Source organism: Acomys minous (assembly GCF_964271855.1).
Source record: "Acomys minous genome assembly, chromosome: 4".
Lineage (NCBI taxonomy): Eukaryota > Metazoa > Chordata > Mammalia > Rodentia > Muridae > Acomys > Acomys minous.
The window spans coordinates 9,978,012-9,999,929 of record NC_140486.1 but is presented as its reverse complement, the minus strand read 5'-3'; the positions used below and the strand labels follow the sequence as shown (position 1 = coordinate 9,999,929).

Below are 21,918 nucleotides of genomic sequence, written 5' to 3'. Positions count from 1 at the left end.
GACCATCAGAGTCACTAAACTCTTTCTCACAATCCTAAAGATAATATTTTTGGTAGAACATTCTAAAATCAGAACGGTTCCAGGGAGGGGGTGGTGCTTGTGAATGCCAAAGAGAGACACACACAAAGGTCTCACAGGGTTGACTGTTGTGTGGGGAGACACACAATTCCTATGTTCTCAACACTAGAGTTTCCTGTATCTATGTCTCGGTCCCTGTGTGCCCATGACCATAACAGCAGTTAACATTTTAGACGCCCATTATAGACCACTATAGTTCATATGTGGCTCTTACCCTTTTCTCATCTTTGTGGTACTACATCACTTCCCCTAAAGGAAAGGCTTCCTTTGCAATGATGGAGAGTTTACAGAAGGCAACGACCAAGATTTGTAGTCTTTCCTCTGTGAGCAGAGCTTGTTTTTAAAGTCATGGCTCCCTACAACACCATGGATGGACTTGAAAAGCTGCTGCCTCATTGGGCCCCCTCATTGCAATTCTCTCTCTACTATATTCCTATCTGGGCCCCCACAAGCATGCACACAACATGTCTACAAAGTCTACGCAACTGCCACATCTTGGTGGGAAGTCATAAATAAAATAGAAATGGCATGAAGAACTGTACGCTCTTCATGTCCCTGGTGAGAGGACTTTGTGCTAGTGTCTGCTTTGAATGGTTCCTTGAATGCTACAAGGGATGGAATGCCTAGTGAGCATGGACTGGGAAATTGAGGAAGGTTCTAGCAACAAGTGCAAAAATAACCTTCCAGTGATATGGAAAGCATGCAACAAAAACAGAAAGTAACAATGTAAATGTAACTTGTGCCAACTGAAATTCCAATAAATATAGAGGGCTGTGTGGAACAAAGAGTAAAAGAGTACCCCTGGATGCCATCATCTATGTTTCTATGGTAGGAAACAGGAAACTTGCTTTGTTTCACTGTGCATTCCAAATTCATACTTGTAGATTTTGTATTAGGAGGAGGGAGGAAAGGAGGGAGGGATGAAGGGGGGGAGGGGGAGAGAGGGGGAGAAGGAGGAGGAGGAAGAAGAAGAAAGAAGAAGAGGAGGAGGAAGAGGTGGAGGAAGAAGAGGAGGAGGAGAAAGAGGAGGAAGAAGAAGAAGAAGAAGAAGAAGAAGAAGAAGAAGAAGAAGAAGAAGAAGAAGAAGAAGAAGAAGAAGAAGAAATCTCTTATTTCTTGTTTCTTTCAGGGATGGAGAGCACTGGCTTCACAAAGGGAAAGCATGTTCTCATTTTGATTCTGAAAGACTAGAAAGAACAGACCTTTCTGTGAGTCAGCTGCCTCAGAACCGAAGTATGAGAACTGCCAGGTGGTTTGGGGGTGGAGTTCAGAAGCCTTTAGATCTAGGCTTTGAGAACTCCCTGAGATGCCACACCTGCCAGGCCTAGGCCTCACTACGACACAAATCCACCTGTGGTCCTGAGGTCAAACTCACCGATTTGGTGAAGATCACCCATCCTCGATGTATAGTAGCTTAGGTACTTAAGCACTGCATGCAGTTACACGTATGGTCCCAGGACTGAACAAGGTATATTCGGAAAATAGCAACAGAGGAAAGAAGTCTTTTTTCCCTTATCCTCCTCTGCTTTACCAAAGTTCAATGAGAAGAGCAGCTACAGACAGGATGGTCCTGCCCAGTATAGTCGCCACTCTACACTTTCAACTCATTAAAACTTAGTGAAGAAACCAGGACTATGTTCTTAAGGATGAGGCAACTGAAACAGGCACTGAGGAAAGAACAAAAGCTGTGCACATTCAAATGAAAATTGTGGATTGCAGAGGGGCTAATCAGTCATGCCAGTAAGGGATCTTCCCGGGTTACACCCCACAGTCAGTGAAGGTTCCTGGAAGTGAAAACCTCCATGTAATCCACGTAGGCTGCATTCAACTTCTATTTGGAAACATTCTCAATGCCTGGTGTTGACCTGAAACACAGCTCTGCCCTTTGGATTTAAGAATAATACTGGGAAGTTAACTTTGACCCAAGCCTAGTAGGCCACCCACCAGACTCACAGAACTTCCTGGCATCCAGAATGGTGGCCTGAGAAGCCAAAACATGTATTTCCAGCCTTAGGGGATGACATGAAAGTGGAATAATGTGGGGGAAGAGACTAGCTGGATACTGAGCCTCTGCACTAGAGACAGTAGCCGTGCTTGGATAGTGCCTCTCTAGGGTCCTGCCTTTCAAAGCAGTAGACCAGCCTCAGATGTGTCGACCTTTGCCTTGGTTTACCAGTTCATTTTAAATCTAGAATCTGAGGATATTGTTATATAATCATGGGAAGATGTGAGCAAGTCAGAAATATGCTGTGCCCAAAACATACCTACATGTAAACACTGGCCCATCTCTCTCTCTCTCTCTCTCTCTCTCTCTCTCTCTCTCTCTCTCTCTCTCTCTCCACACACACACACACACACACACACACACACACACACACACACACCAAGATAGAGGCCACAGATTTGAGAATGAATGAAGTCTGCGAGGTACAGGAGAATGATTGGAGAGAGAAAAGGAAAGGGGAAAATTATGTAATTATACTTTAATTTTAAAAATGTAAAAAAACATTTAAAAAATTGAATTTAAAGTAAAAGGAAACCTTTAGCTGTGTTGTCACTGCATGGGAGGGGGTCAAGGATGTGGGCGGGAAGTGGGTCAGTGTGTCAATGCTGATTGTCTTTTGCTTTTGTTTCACACTCTCTCAGATCCATTGGAAGTTTGTATGCACAAGTGAATAGCATTTAGTTCCTTATTGGTTTTCATTGACTGGCAAGAAAGCCTTATTGATCATCTACAATAGACTCAGACAGAAACAACCCAAATATGATATTCAAATCTATTCCTTTTCCTTTGTTTTTGATATTCTGACCCTTTTTTTTTTCTTTCTTATTTTTAACTGTCTTGAGACAGGATCTTTCTACTATGTAGCCCTGGCTGTCCTGAAACTCACTATGTAGACCAGGGGCACCTCCAACTCACATCCATCCATCCACCTGCCTCTGCCTCCCAAGCATTGTGACCACCACCGTTGGCTTTCAGGTCTGCTCTTGTCTTTTGCTAGAGGCCCCTAGGCCCCTGAATTTGTCAGTTTGCCTTGCCCTTTCTCTGTCACTGTTTTTATTCTGTGTAACATGGGTCTATTTTACATGAGATCTGGGTCCTCAGATGCCCTGGCAATAAAAAGGTGCCCAGAAGTTATAACCCACAAAAGAGATGTGAGGTAAGAGCACACTACACAACTGCTATAAGAGAGAAGCATTCCAAATATAAGGAATGCTGTTAGAAAATCAGGGTGTTCCCCACTCCCAAGTTCAGTGCCAACCGCTGCTATGTTCTTTGCCACAAAAGGCACACTATGGGATTATAAAACCAGGAGTGCGGAGAGATGATAAAAAGTTTCATACAAAAAGAAATGTGTCTTTCTTTGTGTTCATTCTGAGCCTCTGCTACAAGCTGAGGGAAGAGGTAAAGGCATCTACACCTCATGTGTATACATGTATATCCGCATATATGCATGTGTGTGTGTACATGTACATAGGAACTTCTCTTCTGGGCACAGACCGATTTACGTCTTCCCCTCTGCTAAGTCGGTGCCCCAGAAAATTTCCCTTTTTGAGAAAGGGTCTCCCTGTGTAGTTCTAGCTATCCTGGAGCTAGCTTTCTAGAGCAGGATGGCCTCCAACTCACGGAGATCCACCTGCCTCATCCTCCCAAGGGCTGGGATTAAAGACATGCCCATCTGCATTGGTCTCCCAGAAACCTTTTGCCTGGCCCCTCTTGTCATTTTCCAGGACTGACCCTCAAATAGCACTCCAGCTACTGATAATGTTACTGGTCCCCAACCACAGTCAGTAACACTTAAGTGTCTGCCTTTGTGGGAGTCTAGATTAGACTGGCCCCCAGAATGAGACTACCAGGCATTTGCACATGAATATTATAGAACCATAAACATACAGTCCAGAGGGGGGGAGGGATGGAGAGAGAGAGAGAGAGAACCCCAACCTAATTTCACTTTGTTTCCTTTAACTGAGCTCTGTGTTAACCCCACATTCTAAACATCCTGACCTAAATGGGTTTGGTTTGGTTTTTCGCTATGACACATTAAGAAAGTCAGAGTAGAAAAAAAAAGTCATTTTGTCAATGGTGAGGTAAGAGAAGAGCTGGGGACGGGGAACACAAACCAGGTCACCCTTTCTTCAGCACCTGGAGTAGAGTAGGCAGAGGGCCCACACTGAAACTTCTGCCCACTTGTCATGTCCACCTGTTCACAACTTACCTACAGACCGTGCCACTCTCAGACCACATACAATCAGGACTGGGTGGGACTCACCTGCGTCTGAAATCCTTTGAGGTCACTGGCTGCAAGGTCACTGGCTGTGAGGAGCTGAAAAGAACAAAGTAGTCTTTCTTAGTATTCAGCATCCCTGAGACAACCACACAGCATTACTAAAGGCCAGATCAGCCCCCCATATGCACAGTCACAAAACGTGAGGAACGCAGCCTCTCTGAGCTCCTGTGTGTCCACAGCCCCTCTGGCTTTCTCCCATCCTTTTTCTGCCTTCTCCTATGTGCATTCTATGTGTTCCCACTTATCCACAGGGGCTTAAATTAGGGATCAGAGGCTACGGTTCAGGGACATTGGCTCCCTGGAATTGTGAGATACAATGTGAGTGACTCCACAGATAAATGCATTTCTTTAGGGAGACATTCCCTGGGTTTCTCCCTACTCTCAAAGTATCCCGTGATAAACCAAACTAGGAGCTATTATTTCATATACGGCTAAAAGCGCTGCTCTTCTAACATGGCTTTGTCTCTTTCTTTCTCTTTCTTTCTGTTTCTTTGTTTTGTTCTTTCTTGAAATCAAGCCAGTAACCTTGACTCTTAATTCTGCCCACTTACATGATTCGGTTTCCCTTTGCTGTATGTTGCTTGTAATTTTATATTCTAGTTAAGTGTGCGTAGCTTAAGTTTCAAACAATTGGGCACAGAACTTGGGGATAAGATTCAATTACATGCTCGTGCCCACGCGATCTCACACACACCTCAGCTTAATCAATATTGTAAGGTCACGGAACAGAATTGGGAACAGAATTGCTCTGGTCCCAGGACACTGATTACTGATTCCTGTTTTATATATAGTTTTTGTTATTCATTTCGAAAGTTAATATCTAAAATGCCAGGTTTTATTACGGAATTTTCACATATATGTGTTGTTATACTTTGTTTTAATGTAGTCCTCTTTCTAATGCCCATCAATCCACATATAGAAAGTATATCCATTTTACTCATGATAAAACTAATTGAAGCTAAGCAATATTTTCTAGGCATTACTGGGGACATATTTTGGGTTTAAATTATACATTCCCAATGATCAGGCTTTTTCTTCTACAGTATGTATGTGATTGTGAGTTGCAACACACTGGAGAGCTCCAGTAGAGTTGAGGTGGACACAGGAAAAAGACTGAGTATAATAATATTAGTCAAAGGAATCCCACGGAGTCACATAATGCTTCTGTCATGATCAATGGCCCTTCTCCAGCCCTTTCTTCAAGATACTCTTATTTTTTGGTAATGACCATCTACTCTTTAAGACTTACAAGGACAATGTAAGCCTTTAACAGAACTGGGCAAAGGAAAGATGTCACAGGGGCATCATGCAAACATAAAGCCACCACGCATCTGCACATAGGATTCATGTCATAACTGTTCACGGCCCTTCAAGTTTTGAATCATCAGGTGGCAGAGACTAAAATATCCATTTTTTTAGCTCTGCAATCCAGACAGTGAGGGTAAATTGCAAGTGTATTCACAGCATCTTCAAATGCGTGGCATTTCTTCATATCTGTGGTGGAGGATTGAGAACAGAGCAAACCCACTTGTATAGAAACCCACTTGTATCTTCTAATCTCTCAGAAAGGAATCAGATGTGTGCGTTTTAGTTCTTAACTCCTTAAATTTCTATTTTGTGTTGCTGCACATACTTTTGGATTTTGTTTTTCAGACTAACAACAACATGTCCAACGAGACTATGTCTCTAACACGACGCGAGTGACGCATTATTTTATGTAAATTCTGCACTTTTCAATGTGCTAGCAAGTGTCTGAGCATGCAGTTAGTCACTTAATAACTCACTGAACAACAGGCCTGGGAGGAAAGTGGGAGAGATTGTCAACTTTGAGGTGAGGACAAGAGTGACTCAATTGCTGGCTGTGGAGAAGTGTGAGGGACAACTGAAGATATCCTTCAAGCTGACAAAAGGAAATAGTACTCAGCACCCAGACATTCTCTGTGTGAAGAGCATCTCAAGGTTAGAATGCATTAATGAGCTCTTGCGCTAGGAACCAGCTCTTTTATCTGTTCTTGGTGACGGGAGAGAATATTGGCTTTAACTTCAGCGTAGGAGTCACATGTTAAGTTTAAGGATGAGCAACACGCAAGGAAGCAGGCTAAAAAACACATAGATCCACCACCACCAGCCAGGAATGGCGTTCTTGGTTTTCTGCCCATGCAATGGTGATCTGAGATTCTGATATGCCTGTCTGTCTATCTGTGCTGAGTGGAAAGACGAATGAATGTGACGTCAGAGATGGTGGAGTTTAAGTAAAGTCTAAATGCCTCCGTTATTTTTCCTTGGAAATGCCAAGCATTTCACTCACAGTTTAGTGATCATGGAAGATACTGCCTGGCCTGAAAAATCCAGTAGGAGGTATTGTGACCTCTCTTAGAAATGAGCCCGGATGTTCAGGGCAGTGTGCTGGAGCCTGGCTTATGTTCCTTCACACTGACTGTCCTCTGGGCTCTCTGGTTCTAGCCATGCTATCACCAAACATGGAAAATTTCAGGTAGAGAGTATGAACCCATGATATGAACGCTCCCCAAATAGATGCCCACTCTGCACTTGTACAGGAGAAAGTGGTGGTTGTTGGGTATTTAAAGTGTGCTGTTCAGGTGTCAATCAGAGTTTCTGGGGCAGAAAAAGTCCCCTTGTATTTCAAAATCACAGGCCAAAAGAACATAGATTCCCAAAGAGTTTCAATCCTAATGTTGGGACTGGAATCAAGGAGTTGAAAGATTCTGGGAGTTGCTCAGAAGCCACCTCTTCTGGGGACCTGGTATGAGGGAATGCAACATAAAAGAGGGGTCTCTCTGGGTCCCACTTCCTGGCTCATCCACAGTGGTTCCACCTTCCATAATTGTTAGATGCTGGTTCACTAGAAACCAGACAGTTTGTCACTAAAACAAACAGAAAATGAGTATCATTTATGGCGGGGAGCTGACAGTGAGATTAAGATGGTACCCCTGAGTCATCTTCTGAACCTCAGCTCCTTAGCACAAACATTTGCTTGTGTCTCTCTGCTGTCCAGGGGACCTCACTGCCTACATAGTACTGGCTACTGGCTTCCAAGGATAAGACAGAAATTCTCAGAGATTCAGTTGGAACTGAAGTGTAGGAAAGATGCATACAGATTCAGGGGCTGAGGAGGTGATGGCTTGGTGGTAAAAAATAAAAAATAAAATAAAATAAAATAAGTGTTTGCAGTGTAATCCTACAACCTGAGTTTATCCCCTGGAACTCATTGTGTAATGAAAGAGTAGACATCTGAAAGATGTAAGAATACACACACACACACACACACACACACACACACACACACACACACACACACACGTATGCACACACAGAGTAATAATGATAATAATAACAACAATAATAACTTTAAAACAAACAAAGAAAAATGAAAATACAGACCCTGGGCCTTCTCCCCTATCCTTTGCCACTTTGGCCTGTATCCTTTTGGTGCCACTGGGAATCAGTTCAATGCCCATGGCAGCCTCGCTGTTCGGGGAGTATCCATGATAGACAGAGAATGAGAAGAGGAAAATGAAATCCACCTGGGCTCTAGGGACTTCAATCAGGCTAAAGTTAATGAAAAGGATCCCGGCTTTTCCCAGGATGGTTAAATGTCTGCAGCATTCTCAGCTAGAGGGCTGAGCAGGTGCAGCGAGGAGGGCAGACAGAATTTCATTTAAAAGGCAAAAGAAAGAAAATGTTCTCATTTCCCAGTGAAGGAGGGAGCTTTCCTGGGGCCCTGCTCGGACCAGTGTCATTCCCAACACATCCTGCCGCTCTCCAGAAGAGTTCACACTCAAATGCTAGAAGATGACCCTGCCTTCCATTTTTAAAGAGCTGCAGTCTCTCTCTTGGCATAAATTCAGGGTATGTTTTTGCCTCGCTAAACTCCAAAGGAGAGTTGGAGAAAGATGAAGGGAAGATCCAGCTTTTTGCAGAAGAGAGGAGAAAAGGCTCACTCAGCTTCCAAAGCAGAGACCGTCTGTCCTTTTATTCTTGCATTCCTTCTGAATGGGATTGTCCCTTTGGCTCCCTCACCAAGTCACTGCAATCAACGAGCGCATTTGCCACATTGGCTCTAAAACTGTCCCTTCAAAGAGTAAGCCTTCTACCTCACAACTCCATAGTGTCTAAAGTTTGCCAGCGGAGGGAAGGGTGCAGCACACCTCTTTTCCTGCTTCATTCCTCCCCCTCTGCTAGTCCCTTAGTGAAAGCAGACACCCACCAGGGTAGATGGAAGAGGCCATAGTGCCACATAGTTATTGGCTGACAGCAGACCCCGTTCTGGGAAAGGATTTACCAACACAGAAAAGGGTAAGGATACAGATCATTTTGAACATCAGTCCAGAAGAGTTTCAGTTCAGATACAACAGTGGAAAAATTCAAGCCCGGGGGGTCTCTCCTAGGACCCTCTAATTCATTCATTCTTCCCAGAAAATTCAACCCTGTTTGGCAGGAATAGAGATGCTGATGTGTAGCATGAATGCATAATGGATAGATGTAGAGATAGGCAAGCAAAGGAACCCAGTAAGATGGCTCCGGGGAGAAGAAAGGGCCGCCGTCTAAATTTACTCTCAAAGACATTGTCCCTTCCTTACACGAGCCTCCTAGTCACCCTTACCCCCACCTCCTGTCAGTCATTCATCCTCCTTTTTTTTCATGTTGTGGAAAAATGAACTTTTTCTCTCTCTTTATTTTATTAAGTGCCATCGGATTCTTACTTTAGCTGCAGGAGGGAGGCTAAATCTTGTTTTACTAATGATTTCACCCACAGAAAAAGCTAGGGCAACTTATGTTCAGGCAATGAACTGTGCCAGCAAGCCAAGACAACTATCCAATTACATACCTGGCTGGGGTCCTAGAGATGGGGACCCACCCTCCCCTTTGCAAAGGGGAAAAGAAGTTCAGAACGATTCATGGACATAACCGAAGGAAAATACTGTGCATTATATTTTATATATGCATCTTAATATTGATGTTATCCCCCCCGAAATTAAGTCCTAGATGCTCGGAAATCTGCGGGTGGAGGGCTGGGGCACAGAAAGGAACAAGAAGAATGCAAGGTTTGCTAGGACTCAGGATGGAGAAGGAAAGAGGTCCCAGCAGCGGACTCTGTCAATGAACGATGGACGACTTCACTGTCTGCCAGCATGGAGAGTACAAAGGCAAACATTAGGGTGATGGATCCGCAATTAAACCAGCTGGCTGCTCCTCTTCATAGGTATGATAAGCAAAACAGGGTTATGCACAAGGCATGAAACACAGTGGAAGAAATGAGATCAATTTTAGGATCAGATAACCCCCTTGCATCCTGGTTTTCTACTAACTGAATGAAGCCTTTGTTCCCACTGGCTCTACCCGTCCAACATCCTAGCACCCCAAATGGTCGCCATATTAGAGATTTAAGAGAGATAAAGAAGATACTATTTATTCTGCTTCTCCCCTCTCGAACAGCTCTCCCCTAAAACCACACCGCCACTCAGAAAGCTTGTCTATACCTCTGAATATCAGAGGATAGGACACTGAAATTGTCTTGTACTACAGCTTTATTACCAGCCTATGAATCAGATTGTGCACAGATGGCTACGTAAAGTGCTACATGAGTTTGAAATCCCGTTGAGGCAGAAGTCAAATATTCATTCAAGTTAAGTGTAAGCAACCTTGTAAATAAGTAGGTATCAATTCTAACTACCAAGGCATTTGAAGTACATAGTGCAGAGTCCAAGGAAGGCCTCCTACCATCCTCAGAAGCAAGTGACACACTTGTCGTTGTCATCCTAGTTGGGTTGTGCCCTTCTGCTAAATCCCCTCATCCTCCTGGAACTCCAATGGTCAAACCTGAAACCACTGACCTCACCAGCTTTACATCCAGGCTATTGACTCAAAGATTTGCAAGGGCCTGCAAATATAGCAACCACTGTATATAATTGCAAGCTGGCCTGGACTCCGTTGCCTGTGTTTGCCTTGTGTTGTATTTTAAATGATGTGGTTATAATGTTTACAGGTAAGTTCTGTGGCAAAGCCTTCTTACTTTCCCTAGAGATACAGACAAAAAAGTTTTCACAAATTTTGCTTTAATATTTCATGTACAGCTCTGCAGATACACACACTTGGCCTTAACAGTAGTGTGCCTACACATCTGGATGTTGTAGCTAGCCTAGAACCTATTTAGACGATGAGTCTTGCTCATGTTATTTGGACCTGGCATTCTGAAGTTTAGCAAGACACACACTTAAGCGAGTGTAGCTCCATCTTCTAAGAAATAGATAAAGAAACACCACATCTATGCAACATATTCCTAGTTCTACACGCACCCATGATGACCATTTTAAACTTACCCCTGTAATTCTTTCCAAATTTTTGTTCCTCAGATTAAGAAAGTTTTGGGTGGTACTGTACAGGAAGTTTACTAGGGAGATCTGGTATAAACTGGTGACATGGAGGCTAATTATAACCATTTATTAAACATATCAGTAAAAAACATGTTTAAGAGGGTTAGGTCATCTCTGTGGCTCATTAGCCATAGATATCAGAGTGCTGTGGTCTGGCTTGGCTGATGCACATTCCTGTTCAGTATATCATAATAACCACTCAGACCCTGCCACTGCTTGGAACATGTATTGTGGGAGGTCTTTTCAGGTTCTCCATGATGCACCTCACATTTTGTGATGAACCAAGTAGAAGGCCTATAGAGCAATGCCCCAAAGGGCTCTAGGTTACACAAATTCCTTGACTACTGAGCAGTGTGTGAGAACAGGGGCATTCCTGGGCCTGACCCTACCTCATCCTAACAGTATACTTTTTACTAGTATTTTATATGTTTGATTTGAACTTTTAACTTAAAAATTTTCTCCTTAAGAAGAAAACCCCTTATACAGATTTTACCTTGGAAAGGGATTTAGCCAGCCAGCCACATATGAGATGCTAATGTAAGCATCTCTGTCAAGAAGTAGATTACGTGTGTAAACAGACCTCATTTTAGAACATCCTTTACTGCCTGCCATTAGCCACTGACAGGAAAATTCACACTCTGTCTTCCCTCACTGCTTTGCTGACAGAGATGTCCTCTTGGTTCATTTTGAAGTTCAACACACTGCATGTTTAAGGAAGTGCATCTCAGCCAGGCGCAGTGGCACAAGCATGTAACCTCAGCACTTGAGGAGGCAGAGAGGCGTGTGGGTCTCTGTGATTTTGAGCCCAGCCTGGTCTCAAAGCCAATGTAAGACAGCCAAGGCTATACAGAGAAACCCTGTGTTGAAAAGCCAAACAAAAATTGAGAGAGAGAGAGAGAGAGAGAGAGAGAGAGAGAGAGAGAGAGAGAGAAGAAGAAGAAGAAGAAGAAGAAGAAGAAGAAGAAGAAGAAGAAGAAGAAGAAGAAGAAGAAGAAGAAGAAGAAGAAAAGAAAAAAAAGAAAGAGGAAGAAAGACATCTCCTGCTCCAGGAAGAGAAAGAGCTAAGACATGCTACATCTCCAGGGGGCAATCCAGGCCATAAGTCTTTCATTTTAACAAAATTAAAAAGTCATATCACAAGCATCTGTGGGCAGTTTGCAGTGTTAGTAAAACACCAATAGAGCAGCTTTCTGTCATCACACATATGCAAACCAAAGCCTCGTTCTTGGAGACCATCCACACTTACCGCCTTCTTATCTCTCAACTCTGCTTACAGCTGACCAGATGATCGGCTTATGTAGCTCTAAAACACGCAGCAAGGCTTTCTAATGGTCATTTCCTTGGTGAAACTCTACATTCACTTCTTGGTAGGGAATGCATAAGATAACAGAAAGGACCTGAGGTCTGGAAGCAAACATTTTGCTTGGTGTAGCAGTTTGGCAGAGAATCTCAGTTCCTAGAGCCAAATCTGGAGCAATCAATCACAGTTACAGGTGGATATGTAAAGCAAATAAAGCCAAGGTGGGATCAGTAATAGCTGAACCTAGAAGTTACAGGCAGTTTTGCTTTTATAAGCCTCGGATAAAACGGGAAAATCTTAGCCAGAAACCTACCAAGAACTCAGAGCAACTGTAACAGCCTACAGCCATCCCCATGCAGGAACCTTGTCATGGGCTATCCTAACTTTTCTCCCTGGCCTTCGGGGTGGCCCTGGCCCCCGCTATCAAGAGAGGAGTCAGAATTCCCTGCAAATCACTGCAGCCTAACACGGGGAAGGGGGGGAGGGTGCGGGGGGGAGAGGCAATGGCTTTGCCTCTTGAATTTTTTCTTAGCAAATATTTTTTCCTGAACTTGAGTTCATTTTGCCCAAAGAACTATGCTTCTGGGTCTTGCAGATACAAAAGCCACTGATGCCTGGTGTACATTGCTGTGCATACTGCTAGGGGTTGCGCGCCTCTTCTCTTCCTGGCCAAGCCTAATCCACTTCTTCGTGCAGCCCTCTGTGTCTAGCCGCCACCTCCTTTTCTTCTTTCTTCTTTCCCTCTCCCCCTCCTCCCTTCCCTCCCTCCCTGCTCCTCCCCATCCCTCCCTCATTCTCCTTGTCCTCTTCTATTCCTCCCCGTCTCATTGCTCTTTGAGCAAATGAAGTTGTGCCAAGTCACAGACATTGTAAGAGAATCTGGGAATCCCTACAAATTTCCAAAGGCTAATAATATTAAATCCTCTCGAAATACCTCATAAAATGGTACTATAATTATACTGTTTTACAAAGGAGAAAACAGAAACCTAGCAACACGAAATCACTTATTCAAAGGCACACAGTTGTAAATGACAGATCTATAGCGGACACTCAATTTCATTTAAAGCTGAAGAGTACATTAATTTGCAGCCATTCTTTGTATGTGGCATGGCCAGTAATCTCAACGCTGCCATGGGTCACCACACATCCCACCTAGGGGATGTGTGTTTCAGAAAGAAAGAAAGAATGAATGAATGAATGAATGAATAAAAAAAGAATAATCCAATTGAAAGACATTGGGTAAAATATTTGCTGGACAAACATGTGAATCTAACTTTGGATTACTAGGATGCTTGTAAAATGCCAAGCATGAAAACAAACTCCTGTGGTCCCAGCACTGGGAGGAAGAGACAGGAAGATTCCATTCAGTTTAGTCCATCATTGGGTTCCAGGTTCAGGGGCAGACATTGCCTCAAAAAAATGGAGAGCTATAAATAAAGACATCTGATGTCAGGATCTGGCCCTCATAAGTACACATACACCCCCACTTGACCCCACAAAAATACATAAAGTAGGCATTAAAGGGAAAGAGATAACTCATATTTTAAAAATCCGACAGCATAATAATCACTTTTAACAATAGAGGGAAATGGGAAAAACGAAACACACTCTACCTTCAAACACTCCTTACTACAGGCATGAAGCATGCTAACTCATATATATATTCCAAGACCTTTGTGTTGCATAAGCAGCAAAAGCAGTTTTACTTCTAAGAAAACGAAGGACCAGCCAGACACCATGGCATCCATCAGCACTCAGGGAGACAGAGGCAGGTGGAAGCTGAGGCTACACAGAGAAACCCTGTCTCAAAAATGGAGAGAGAGAGAGAGAGAGAGAGAGAGAGAGAGAGAGAGAGAGAGAGAGAGAGAGGATATGAAGGACCTAAATACAAGAAAACTTCACAGAAAAGTGCAATTACTTTAATCAAAGAAGAGAAGGAAGATGAGGTCTCCTGTTTTGAAGGGAACAACTCTCATAAGACAAATATTTACCTATTTATTTATTATTTATTTCATGTGTGTTTGTGTGTGGGGGGGATGAGTTCAGTAGTATGGTGCCATGATGAGCAAACACGGGTCATATGATACCTACCTGCCTTTTGGGAGTCAGCTACCCTTATACTATATATTATAAAATCCAACCTCAGTGTCAGGATTGTATCACCAGCCCTTTGCTACTGAGAGATCTTGTCAGCCCTAAAACTTTAAAAGGACAGTCTTAGTCTACCAAATACCACTGCTTAGGCTTCCCTCTCCTTTTGTTCATGTTTCAAGAATTTCATGCATTAGTACAACGTCTTTTGCTCATATCAACCCCAATCCCCACCTTCAATTGCTTTCAGAATCTGCACTATGACATTTTTAACCTGATATATTTTATTCATATGCCATTGAGTTTAGTCAGTGCTGTCCGTATGTGCATGGGTCCACATGTACACTAGACTGTGGGCACCCTCTAAAGAAAACTGGATGCCCCTGCTCCAGTACTCTTCAACTGCCAGTGCTCCTTAGCTAGGGGCAGTGCTTTATGAGACCCTCTCCCACCTATGCTGAAATTTTGACTCGCTTGATCTATAGTTTTGTCCAAGCAGCCACAGCACCAAGAACTCACCAGAGGCATTTTCCTAGTGCTCCTTCCCAGTCTTGGGCTCTTAGAAAATTAATATTTCCTCTTCCCTCCCGAGCCATGTAGGGAGGGAGTGTGACATGGATGTTCAATACAAGGCTGCACACTGCAGTTACTAATTCCGTGAACCCTGACCAGCTGTAAGTCTCTATATTGATCATCACCTACTGCAAAACAAAAGAAGCTAGTTGATGAGGGCTGAGAGTCACCACAGTCTATAGATCTCCAGATAGGTACCTAGAAGGCAGCTTGATACTATGGCAAGTTAATAATGGTAAGCCCTCTCCTGAGGGGATTTAATTCCTTATCCATGGGTTCTTGGCTAGGTACTTTAAATCTGCTTAGGGTTTTCATCAGAAGTATTACTAAATATTTTTAGAGAAGTTACAATCGGTTACTTTACTTTGATCTCTGTCTCTATCTCTCTGTCTCTCTCTCTCTCTGTCTCTCTCTCCTCACCTCTCCGTGCCCATGTGTGTGTGTGGTGTGTGTGTGTGTGTGTGTGTGTGTGTGTGTGTGTGTGTGTGTGTGTGTGTGTGTGTATGTGTGTGTCTGTGTGTGTGTCTGTGTGTGTGTGTGTCTGTGTGTGTCTGTGTGTGTGTGTGTTGTATGCTGATGTAAAGATGGATATTCTTGCCTCTGTGTGCATGTGAAAGCCATCAGGTGTCCTCCTCTCTTACTTTCCATCCTATTCCTATCCCAGTGAGCCAGGGTCTCACTCTTAGTTTGAATACTTTAATTAACTAACCTATTCTGCTAATCTGCTGTTGCTGTTATTAGCATGAGGCATTGAACCTATGGACTTGTATAAACTAGTTTCTATTGACTGAAATGAAAAATCTCTTTGAATTACTGCATAGCCCATTTATTGTCCCTTCTGAAGGAGTCCCTCTATTTCCTAGGGATACAAGGATCATATGTCCCGAGGCAAGATCGAAAATTCAAGGATCAGGACATCGGGCTGTTTTCTAAGCAAGTTTGTCATGAGTGGGGACACGTTGCAGGCCCGGATGAAGCTGCACAAGGCATTCTCAGTAGAGTGAGGAAACAGAACGTCCTTGTAAAATAGGCTTGATTTCAACGAAGCAGGCCTAGCGCCTTAGGACATGTGCGCCCCTGGTGTTTTGCTAAAAAATTACGTCTCTTTTGTATTTCATAGGAACTTCTGGAAACAGCTGGTTCACCGGTGACTCCTCTTGGCTGGGATACATAGCACATATGTGTGTCTGTATGTCAAACAACGGTGTCTCAACGAACCAAAGTTTGCCGAAAATGTTTTATGATTTTGCTTCTAAGCACTCTGTAATAATCTACCAAGCTATCAAGAGTTGAGGCTCTGTTCCCACGACAAGGATTCAGTCACCTTGGACTGTATCTCTATAAACGTCTAACACAGTTACGGTACACTATGTCCTTATCACTGAAATGACATACGCGCTTGACTTCTGAACACGTGCACTCGGAATTTCTGACTCACTTCATCGGAAGGTGTCCGTCTGCTCTTTGCCCAGTAACAGGTGGAACAATGAAAATGGCGCCTGCTAACTCAGTCTAAGACTTCAGTAATTAGATGCTCGAGTTCTTTCAGTATAGCATAAGCACAGAGATTAGCACACACAATTACCATTGTCACCACAGAGTGATATATGTTTTTGCACTCACACTGGACAAGTCCCTTCTGACTCTGGGAAAATTACACCCTTTACTGACCCTTCATACACTCACTCCCCACCTGAGACACTCTGCCAGGTACCCTCTTAGCACACTTCATGCCCACAACAAAGACCTCTGCAGGGTATGCATGCTCGGATAGCCTCTGAATTTGAAGTGATGACGGACATCCCCGATGCTAACCCAGATCATTTCCAGACTCCACGCTCATACTCTGTCGCTAAAGATGGAGGTTACCTAGAGCTCAACTGGTACTTGAGGGCTCTCATAACAAGGCAGAGACAATGCTGAGGCTCTGGGCACAGCTCAGGAGCCAGCAAATCCTGTATCGCTCACTGGCCTTTCAGGGAAGGAGATCTATGTTTTCTTTCTGTGTTTCTCGCTATTTAAAGCCTGGTTTGGGGAAGTAGTCACTTACAATCAGTTATTCCATAATCACTGTGAACTTGTTCCTGGAGTCAGCCTTTGCTGTGCCTCACTTGTAACTAGGCGAGGAACTCCAGAGTGTGCCTAGCCTTTGAGGAAAAAAACAAAATATCTAGTTTCAAAACAAAAGAGTGGACGGCATCCATAGTCTGAGGGGCAGAGGATTTACTGCTACATGGCAGTGGGGGTGGGGTAGGAGTGTGTACTTTAAATGAAGTAAGGTTTGGTTTAAGTTAGAAGGAGCTGTAGAAATGGGAAGGCGGGTCTGACTGTGTAGACCACTCACCTTTGCTATATCTAAAGGGAAAAAAATGTGCGTGTCGATAATGACCATTCTCTTTAGTTCACTCTCAGCCTCATGGGATACTGAATATCCCAATTCTAAGATGTGGGAGCTCTTTTGGAAGGCTCCCTTTTAAATTAGTACCATCCCTTTACTGTATTAGATGCAAAATAAAAAGGGTGCTTGATAATCAAGTCACAAAGAATATTGTCCTATTTCAAGGTATTAAAGTGTCTTTGTTATAACAAGAACAGTGTAGAGTATGAGGTTGATTACAAAAAAAAGCTTTGCTTCATAGACCTGTAAAGGTTCATACAATGGCCTCTTGTAACAACTCAGCAACAATGAAAACCACAGAATAGAGACTATGTCACTTATTTGACAGAATTATGTGTCCAAAAAATATATATATATACTGGTAAGATACTTGCCCAGGACACAGTCTTGGTTTCAAAGGCTTTGCACAGAGGGGAAGGTCCAGATCAAAGCCCTCCCCCAAAGCAGGAATCCCCTTCTCCACCTTCTGTGACAGATGGAGAGCCAGCTTGAGGACTTCCTGTAAACATGTTGCTACTGGCACAGTAATCATCTTTAAAAGTTCCACCTGTATTCATTTGAAACCCTTGCCCCCACTGCTTAGTTCTAAGGAACAGAGACCAGTTCCACTTTTTGACCTTATGGTCTTCCTACGAAGTAGGGAATGCAAGCCCCATTTTACTCAAGAAACAGGCAGCCTGGGGGCTGAGAAAGATGCAGGGTGGGGTTTAGAATGCCCCTGCCCCTCCCCCATCCCCAGGAGCTTCCCTCCTATTCTCAGGAAATGTTCAGGAGTCCTGCACACAGCTGTGCATCATTACCCACCTGGTCCCCGTGACATTGCACAGCCACTGATATATTTGAGAAGGTGTCACCTCTACATAGGCCAGGCAGAATTCTCTGAGTTCCTCCAATTCACCCCACCCCCATGCTTTCTAGCATCATTAGCTTATAAAAGTGTCCTTCAAAATGTGACTACCAAAACTAACCATATAGTACCAGTGGGAAGAATAAGTATTCCTAACAGTCAGATATTAGAAATCTGTAAGAATTGGTTGTTGGCACAAACCAGTGACTTACTGAAATGAACATTTGCAAGTGAAGATGTATGGACAGAGAGGTGTACTGTGGGACACACTGAGACACACTACAGCTTCCATGACAAATGTTTTCCATGCTTTTGTTGTTGTTGTTGTTGTTGTTGTTGTGTTTTATGTTATTTTGCAACCACCCTTGTGTTTGCAAGATACAAGGGGACAGGAGATGAGTGGGACTGGGTGTATGTTATGAAACTCACCAGGTATCAATACAAAGTTGGGGAAAAAGGAATTGGTTCTTGGCATGGAGGGGCACTGCAGACATGAGACATGTATCAATTTCCATGGTAAAAATGTTTTTAATTATAACCTACCAACCCTAAGCCACCACTGTAGAGAGTGGAAGAGTTGTACCCACTGGCTCTTGCCATTGGTCTGGAGCTGTCTTCAGTATACTACTGCCGTGTCCATAAAGACCAACTCAACTCAACTCACCCAACCAACTCACTTACAGGAGGCAACAGGCAGAGTGCCCCATACCAACATCCAAGATGACTGCCACTACACTTTGCATGCTTTCTTCTCTCCTGTCTGTATTCAAAGCCCATGAGCCTCTACACTCTGAGATGAGAGGCTGTTGTAGCCAATTGAGAGGGTCTAGACCACAGCTTTGTTTTTAAGTAGCAACCTTAGCATAGATCTGACAACTTACCTCTGGGCACAGGGGAACAGGCAGGCAGGAGGTAGCCAGAATAGCAGCCCTTCTGCAGAAGCTTTGATTAGAAACAGGGAATTCCCCACTGCTCTCTAAACTCCTCTCACTAAACATGGAATACCCCAAGGCCAAATTTGTTAGGACACCCATCAAGTGAACTCTGAGTTTTGGTGCTGACTCCCTCTTGTCTTTGGTCCCTCCCTTAAGCCTTGTGATCCAGCCAAGGCAGCTGCTTATATCCCAACCAAACCCTGAGGGGTTCATTGTGTAGACAAAAATAGATGCACAAGGCAGTCACTACTGTAATGGGCCCATCGTTAAAAACTAGACATTCTCCAATAGGGAGAAAAGGAAGGATGTAGATGGCAAATTAACAGGGCTTAGGTTGGTTCAAAAGCACTAGAAAGAGTACCAAAAGGCACACAAGATTTGTTTTCACCTGTCTCATAGTCAGCTTGCCCATTTTTCATGAAGATCTTGATATCCTGGCAGTCTCACCAGATTGGGACATAAATAAAATAGTAGGGGACGATGAATGACCTTTACACCTACACACCGACCCTACAGAGAACACATCTTTTTTGTCTCTTGTAAACCAAATGACCTCACAGAAGCATGGCCATCAACGTCCCTGTGGATTGCTCTTAAGCTGGATTTGAGATTCATCTCTGCTGATCAGCTGTTGTGTAATCACAACTCTACGCCTTGCTTCACGGGAACGTGGAAGGGGCAAGCTGCATTTCATACAGCAGTGGCTTAGAGGAAGGTGGGGGCAAGCTGCAAAGATCATCCTGTTCTTAAGCCACAGGCACACATGGAACAAAGTGGAGGGGACCAAAGCTACTTAGCTCAGAGTCCATGGGATTTGTCTCAGTCCCTCCTGTGCCTCTCAGCAGTGCTCATCATGTGGAGGAGTCCCCAGAGGAAGATGGAGAGGATCTTGAAGAGACTAATGGTCACAGCCTCCTGGCCTGTGTCTCTGTATCATATTGTTGACTGGGATTGAGTCAAAGCAACTCTATGCAGCTGCCCTGCTGTTTAATCCAATCCTAATCTAAATGCATGATGTATTTGTCCTAAGGTGGCTATGTGCATGATCAAAGCCCATGTATCCCAGACAGCCTGTACCTGGGAGAACTTAGAAGCCCAGGAAACAGAGACATGAGACAGGCAGCCAATGCAGCTGGAAGGAGTCAGCTCACTGAGCAGATCTCCAGAACAACATGTGTCGCTTCCCTTCTGTGAAGATCCTTGGCCTTGGAGAGGACCCTGGGAAGATCACAAGAATGCTTCTCTTCATTGGCTGGCATTCTTCTTTGCCCAGGGAAAGGGGTTGGCAGCTGGAGGGACAGACTGAGCGCAAGCCAGACTTATTCAATGTTAGAAGCACCAAAGGCTCTTAAACATGTCTTATAGATGAGGACATTTGGGTTGAGAAAAGAAGCGCAAGAAGTAGATGACCATCACTTGTGTATAGGAGAAAAGAGCAGGGAAATGAAGACATAGTAGTGTGGGGGAGGGGAGCAGACAGAGGACGCTACCAGAAATGAAGCGCAGCTGATAGAGTGATAACTTCATAAGCCCTTCCACATACCGTTCTAGGAGCTTTCTGAGTCGCAGCTCCCTCAGACAGCAAGACCCCACTAGGTCTCATCTCGTACTTACGTATTCTGCATGAGTGGAGTCTGATACCTCACTTCTCTCTGCCAATCTGATTATGAAGATAATTATGGTCCTAATAAAGATTTGACTTTTTCAAAACCTTTGCCGGACTCTCCTTTTCTGAACTTTTCTGTTTTGTGTTTCCCATTCATTTGGCGCTTGGCATACAGCATTTTCTAATAGCTCTACTGATATCAGAGTAATTCCATTAATCCATCCAGGATGATGATCATGATGGTGTTGGTGGTGGGGGCGGTAGTGATGATGATGATGGTGGTGATGGTGATGATGGTGATAGCATATGAGCCTTTCACCAGCTAGCTGATCCATCTTGCTCATCAGGTCACTCTCTACATTCAATCATGAGTCTTCTGTGGGTAATGGGATTCTTTGAAAGAAGGCAGGGGATGCCTGAGTTTGCATCTGCTTCGGAGACCTATCATGGTCCTCAGTATAGCATACATGTAGCAAATGGCTGCTCACTAGTGGATGACAATACAAAGATGTTGGAGTTTCTGAGTTTCATACATTTGCCTTTAGATCACTAGGGGTGCCTAAAATGAAAATTCCTTGAATAACATGATATTTAGTGCTTTATGTGTCCAGGAGCATTTCGGACCTAATCTGTGGGCCCCACACACCACTTGTTAAGGAAGTGCATGTTAAGGAACAGGCAGCAGCAAGAAGGACTTGGGAGTAGTTTAGAAGGATTCACAGTAGGACTTGCTGTGGAGGAGGTAATCTTTCTCTTGCCAAGTGATATTGGAAGGTAACCCCAAACTTGAATATATGGATAATAAATAGTTGCCTGATGTCAAGTAGGTTAAAGTTATAGTGAACTCTGGAAATGCTCTTACAAGTAACAGTGCTACACCCAAACCTCAAGTGTGGCTCACAGCAGTCGTTCTGAGTCAGCACAGTAAGGAGATCTCCAGGATAAGGAATGGTGCTGAGGAGGAGCTGTGGTGCTGTGGATGCTACATGCCTTTCACCCTTTTCCAGCTCAGCCATGCATCAAAAAGGCCTTAACTAAGGCCTCACCTCCACTGACCATAGACAAAATGATTGCAGCACCACAGTCTCTGCCTCTCTTCTTCACACGTGGGCATCCCACACTAGCCCTAACTCCGAATGCGAGAAGAAGCATTATACGTTGTGGCCATTAAACACCAAATTCCCTCCTTTAAGGATGAGTGAACGGAAAATGAAAGGTTAATCACCTGTTGTGGAGTGCAAAGCTTGGTATGTGGCAGGCCCAGGGTTAAAACTCAAGCGTCACACTCCTGGTGCAGCACTCTCTCCGTTGAACTCTGGGACATGGGAGTCTACCAAAGGCTGTAATATGAGTGTGTGGTAGGTGTGTCTGTCTCTTCAGCATTGTTTTACATGGACAATACTCTA

General features: G+C 43.9%; 1 protein-coding gene across 4 annotated transcripts in view; it reads right to left on the bottom strand.

The window, feature by feature from the left end:
• SETBP1 (SET binding protein 1) overlaps positions 1-21,918 on the bottom strand; it is a 363,443-nt gene that overhangs the window by 173,885 nt on the left and 167,640 nt on the right. For all 4 annotated transcript variants that reach the window (XM_084778779.1, XM_084778780.1, XM_084778782.1 and 1 more), the window contains one exon: positions 4,350-4,403. In XM_084778779.1, the coding sequence (XP_084634905.1) occupies positions 4,350-4,403 (54 nt within the window). The remainder of the gene's footprint in view (positions 1-4,349; positions 4,404-21,918) is intronic.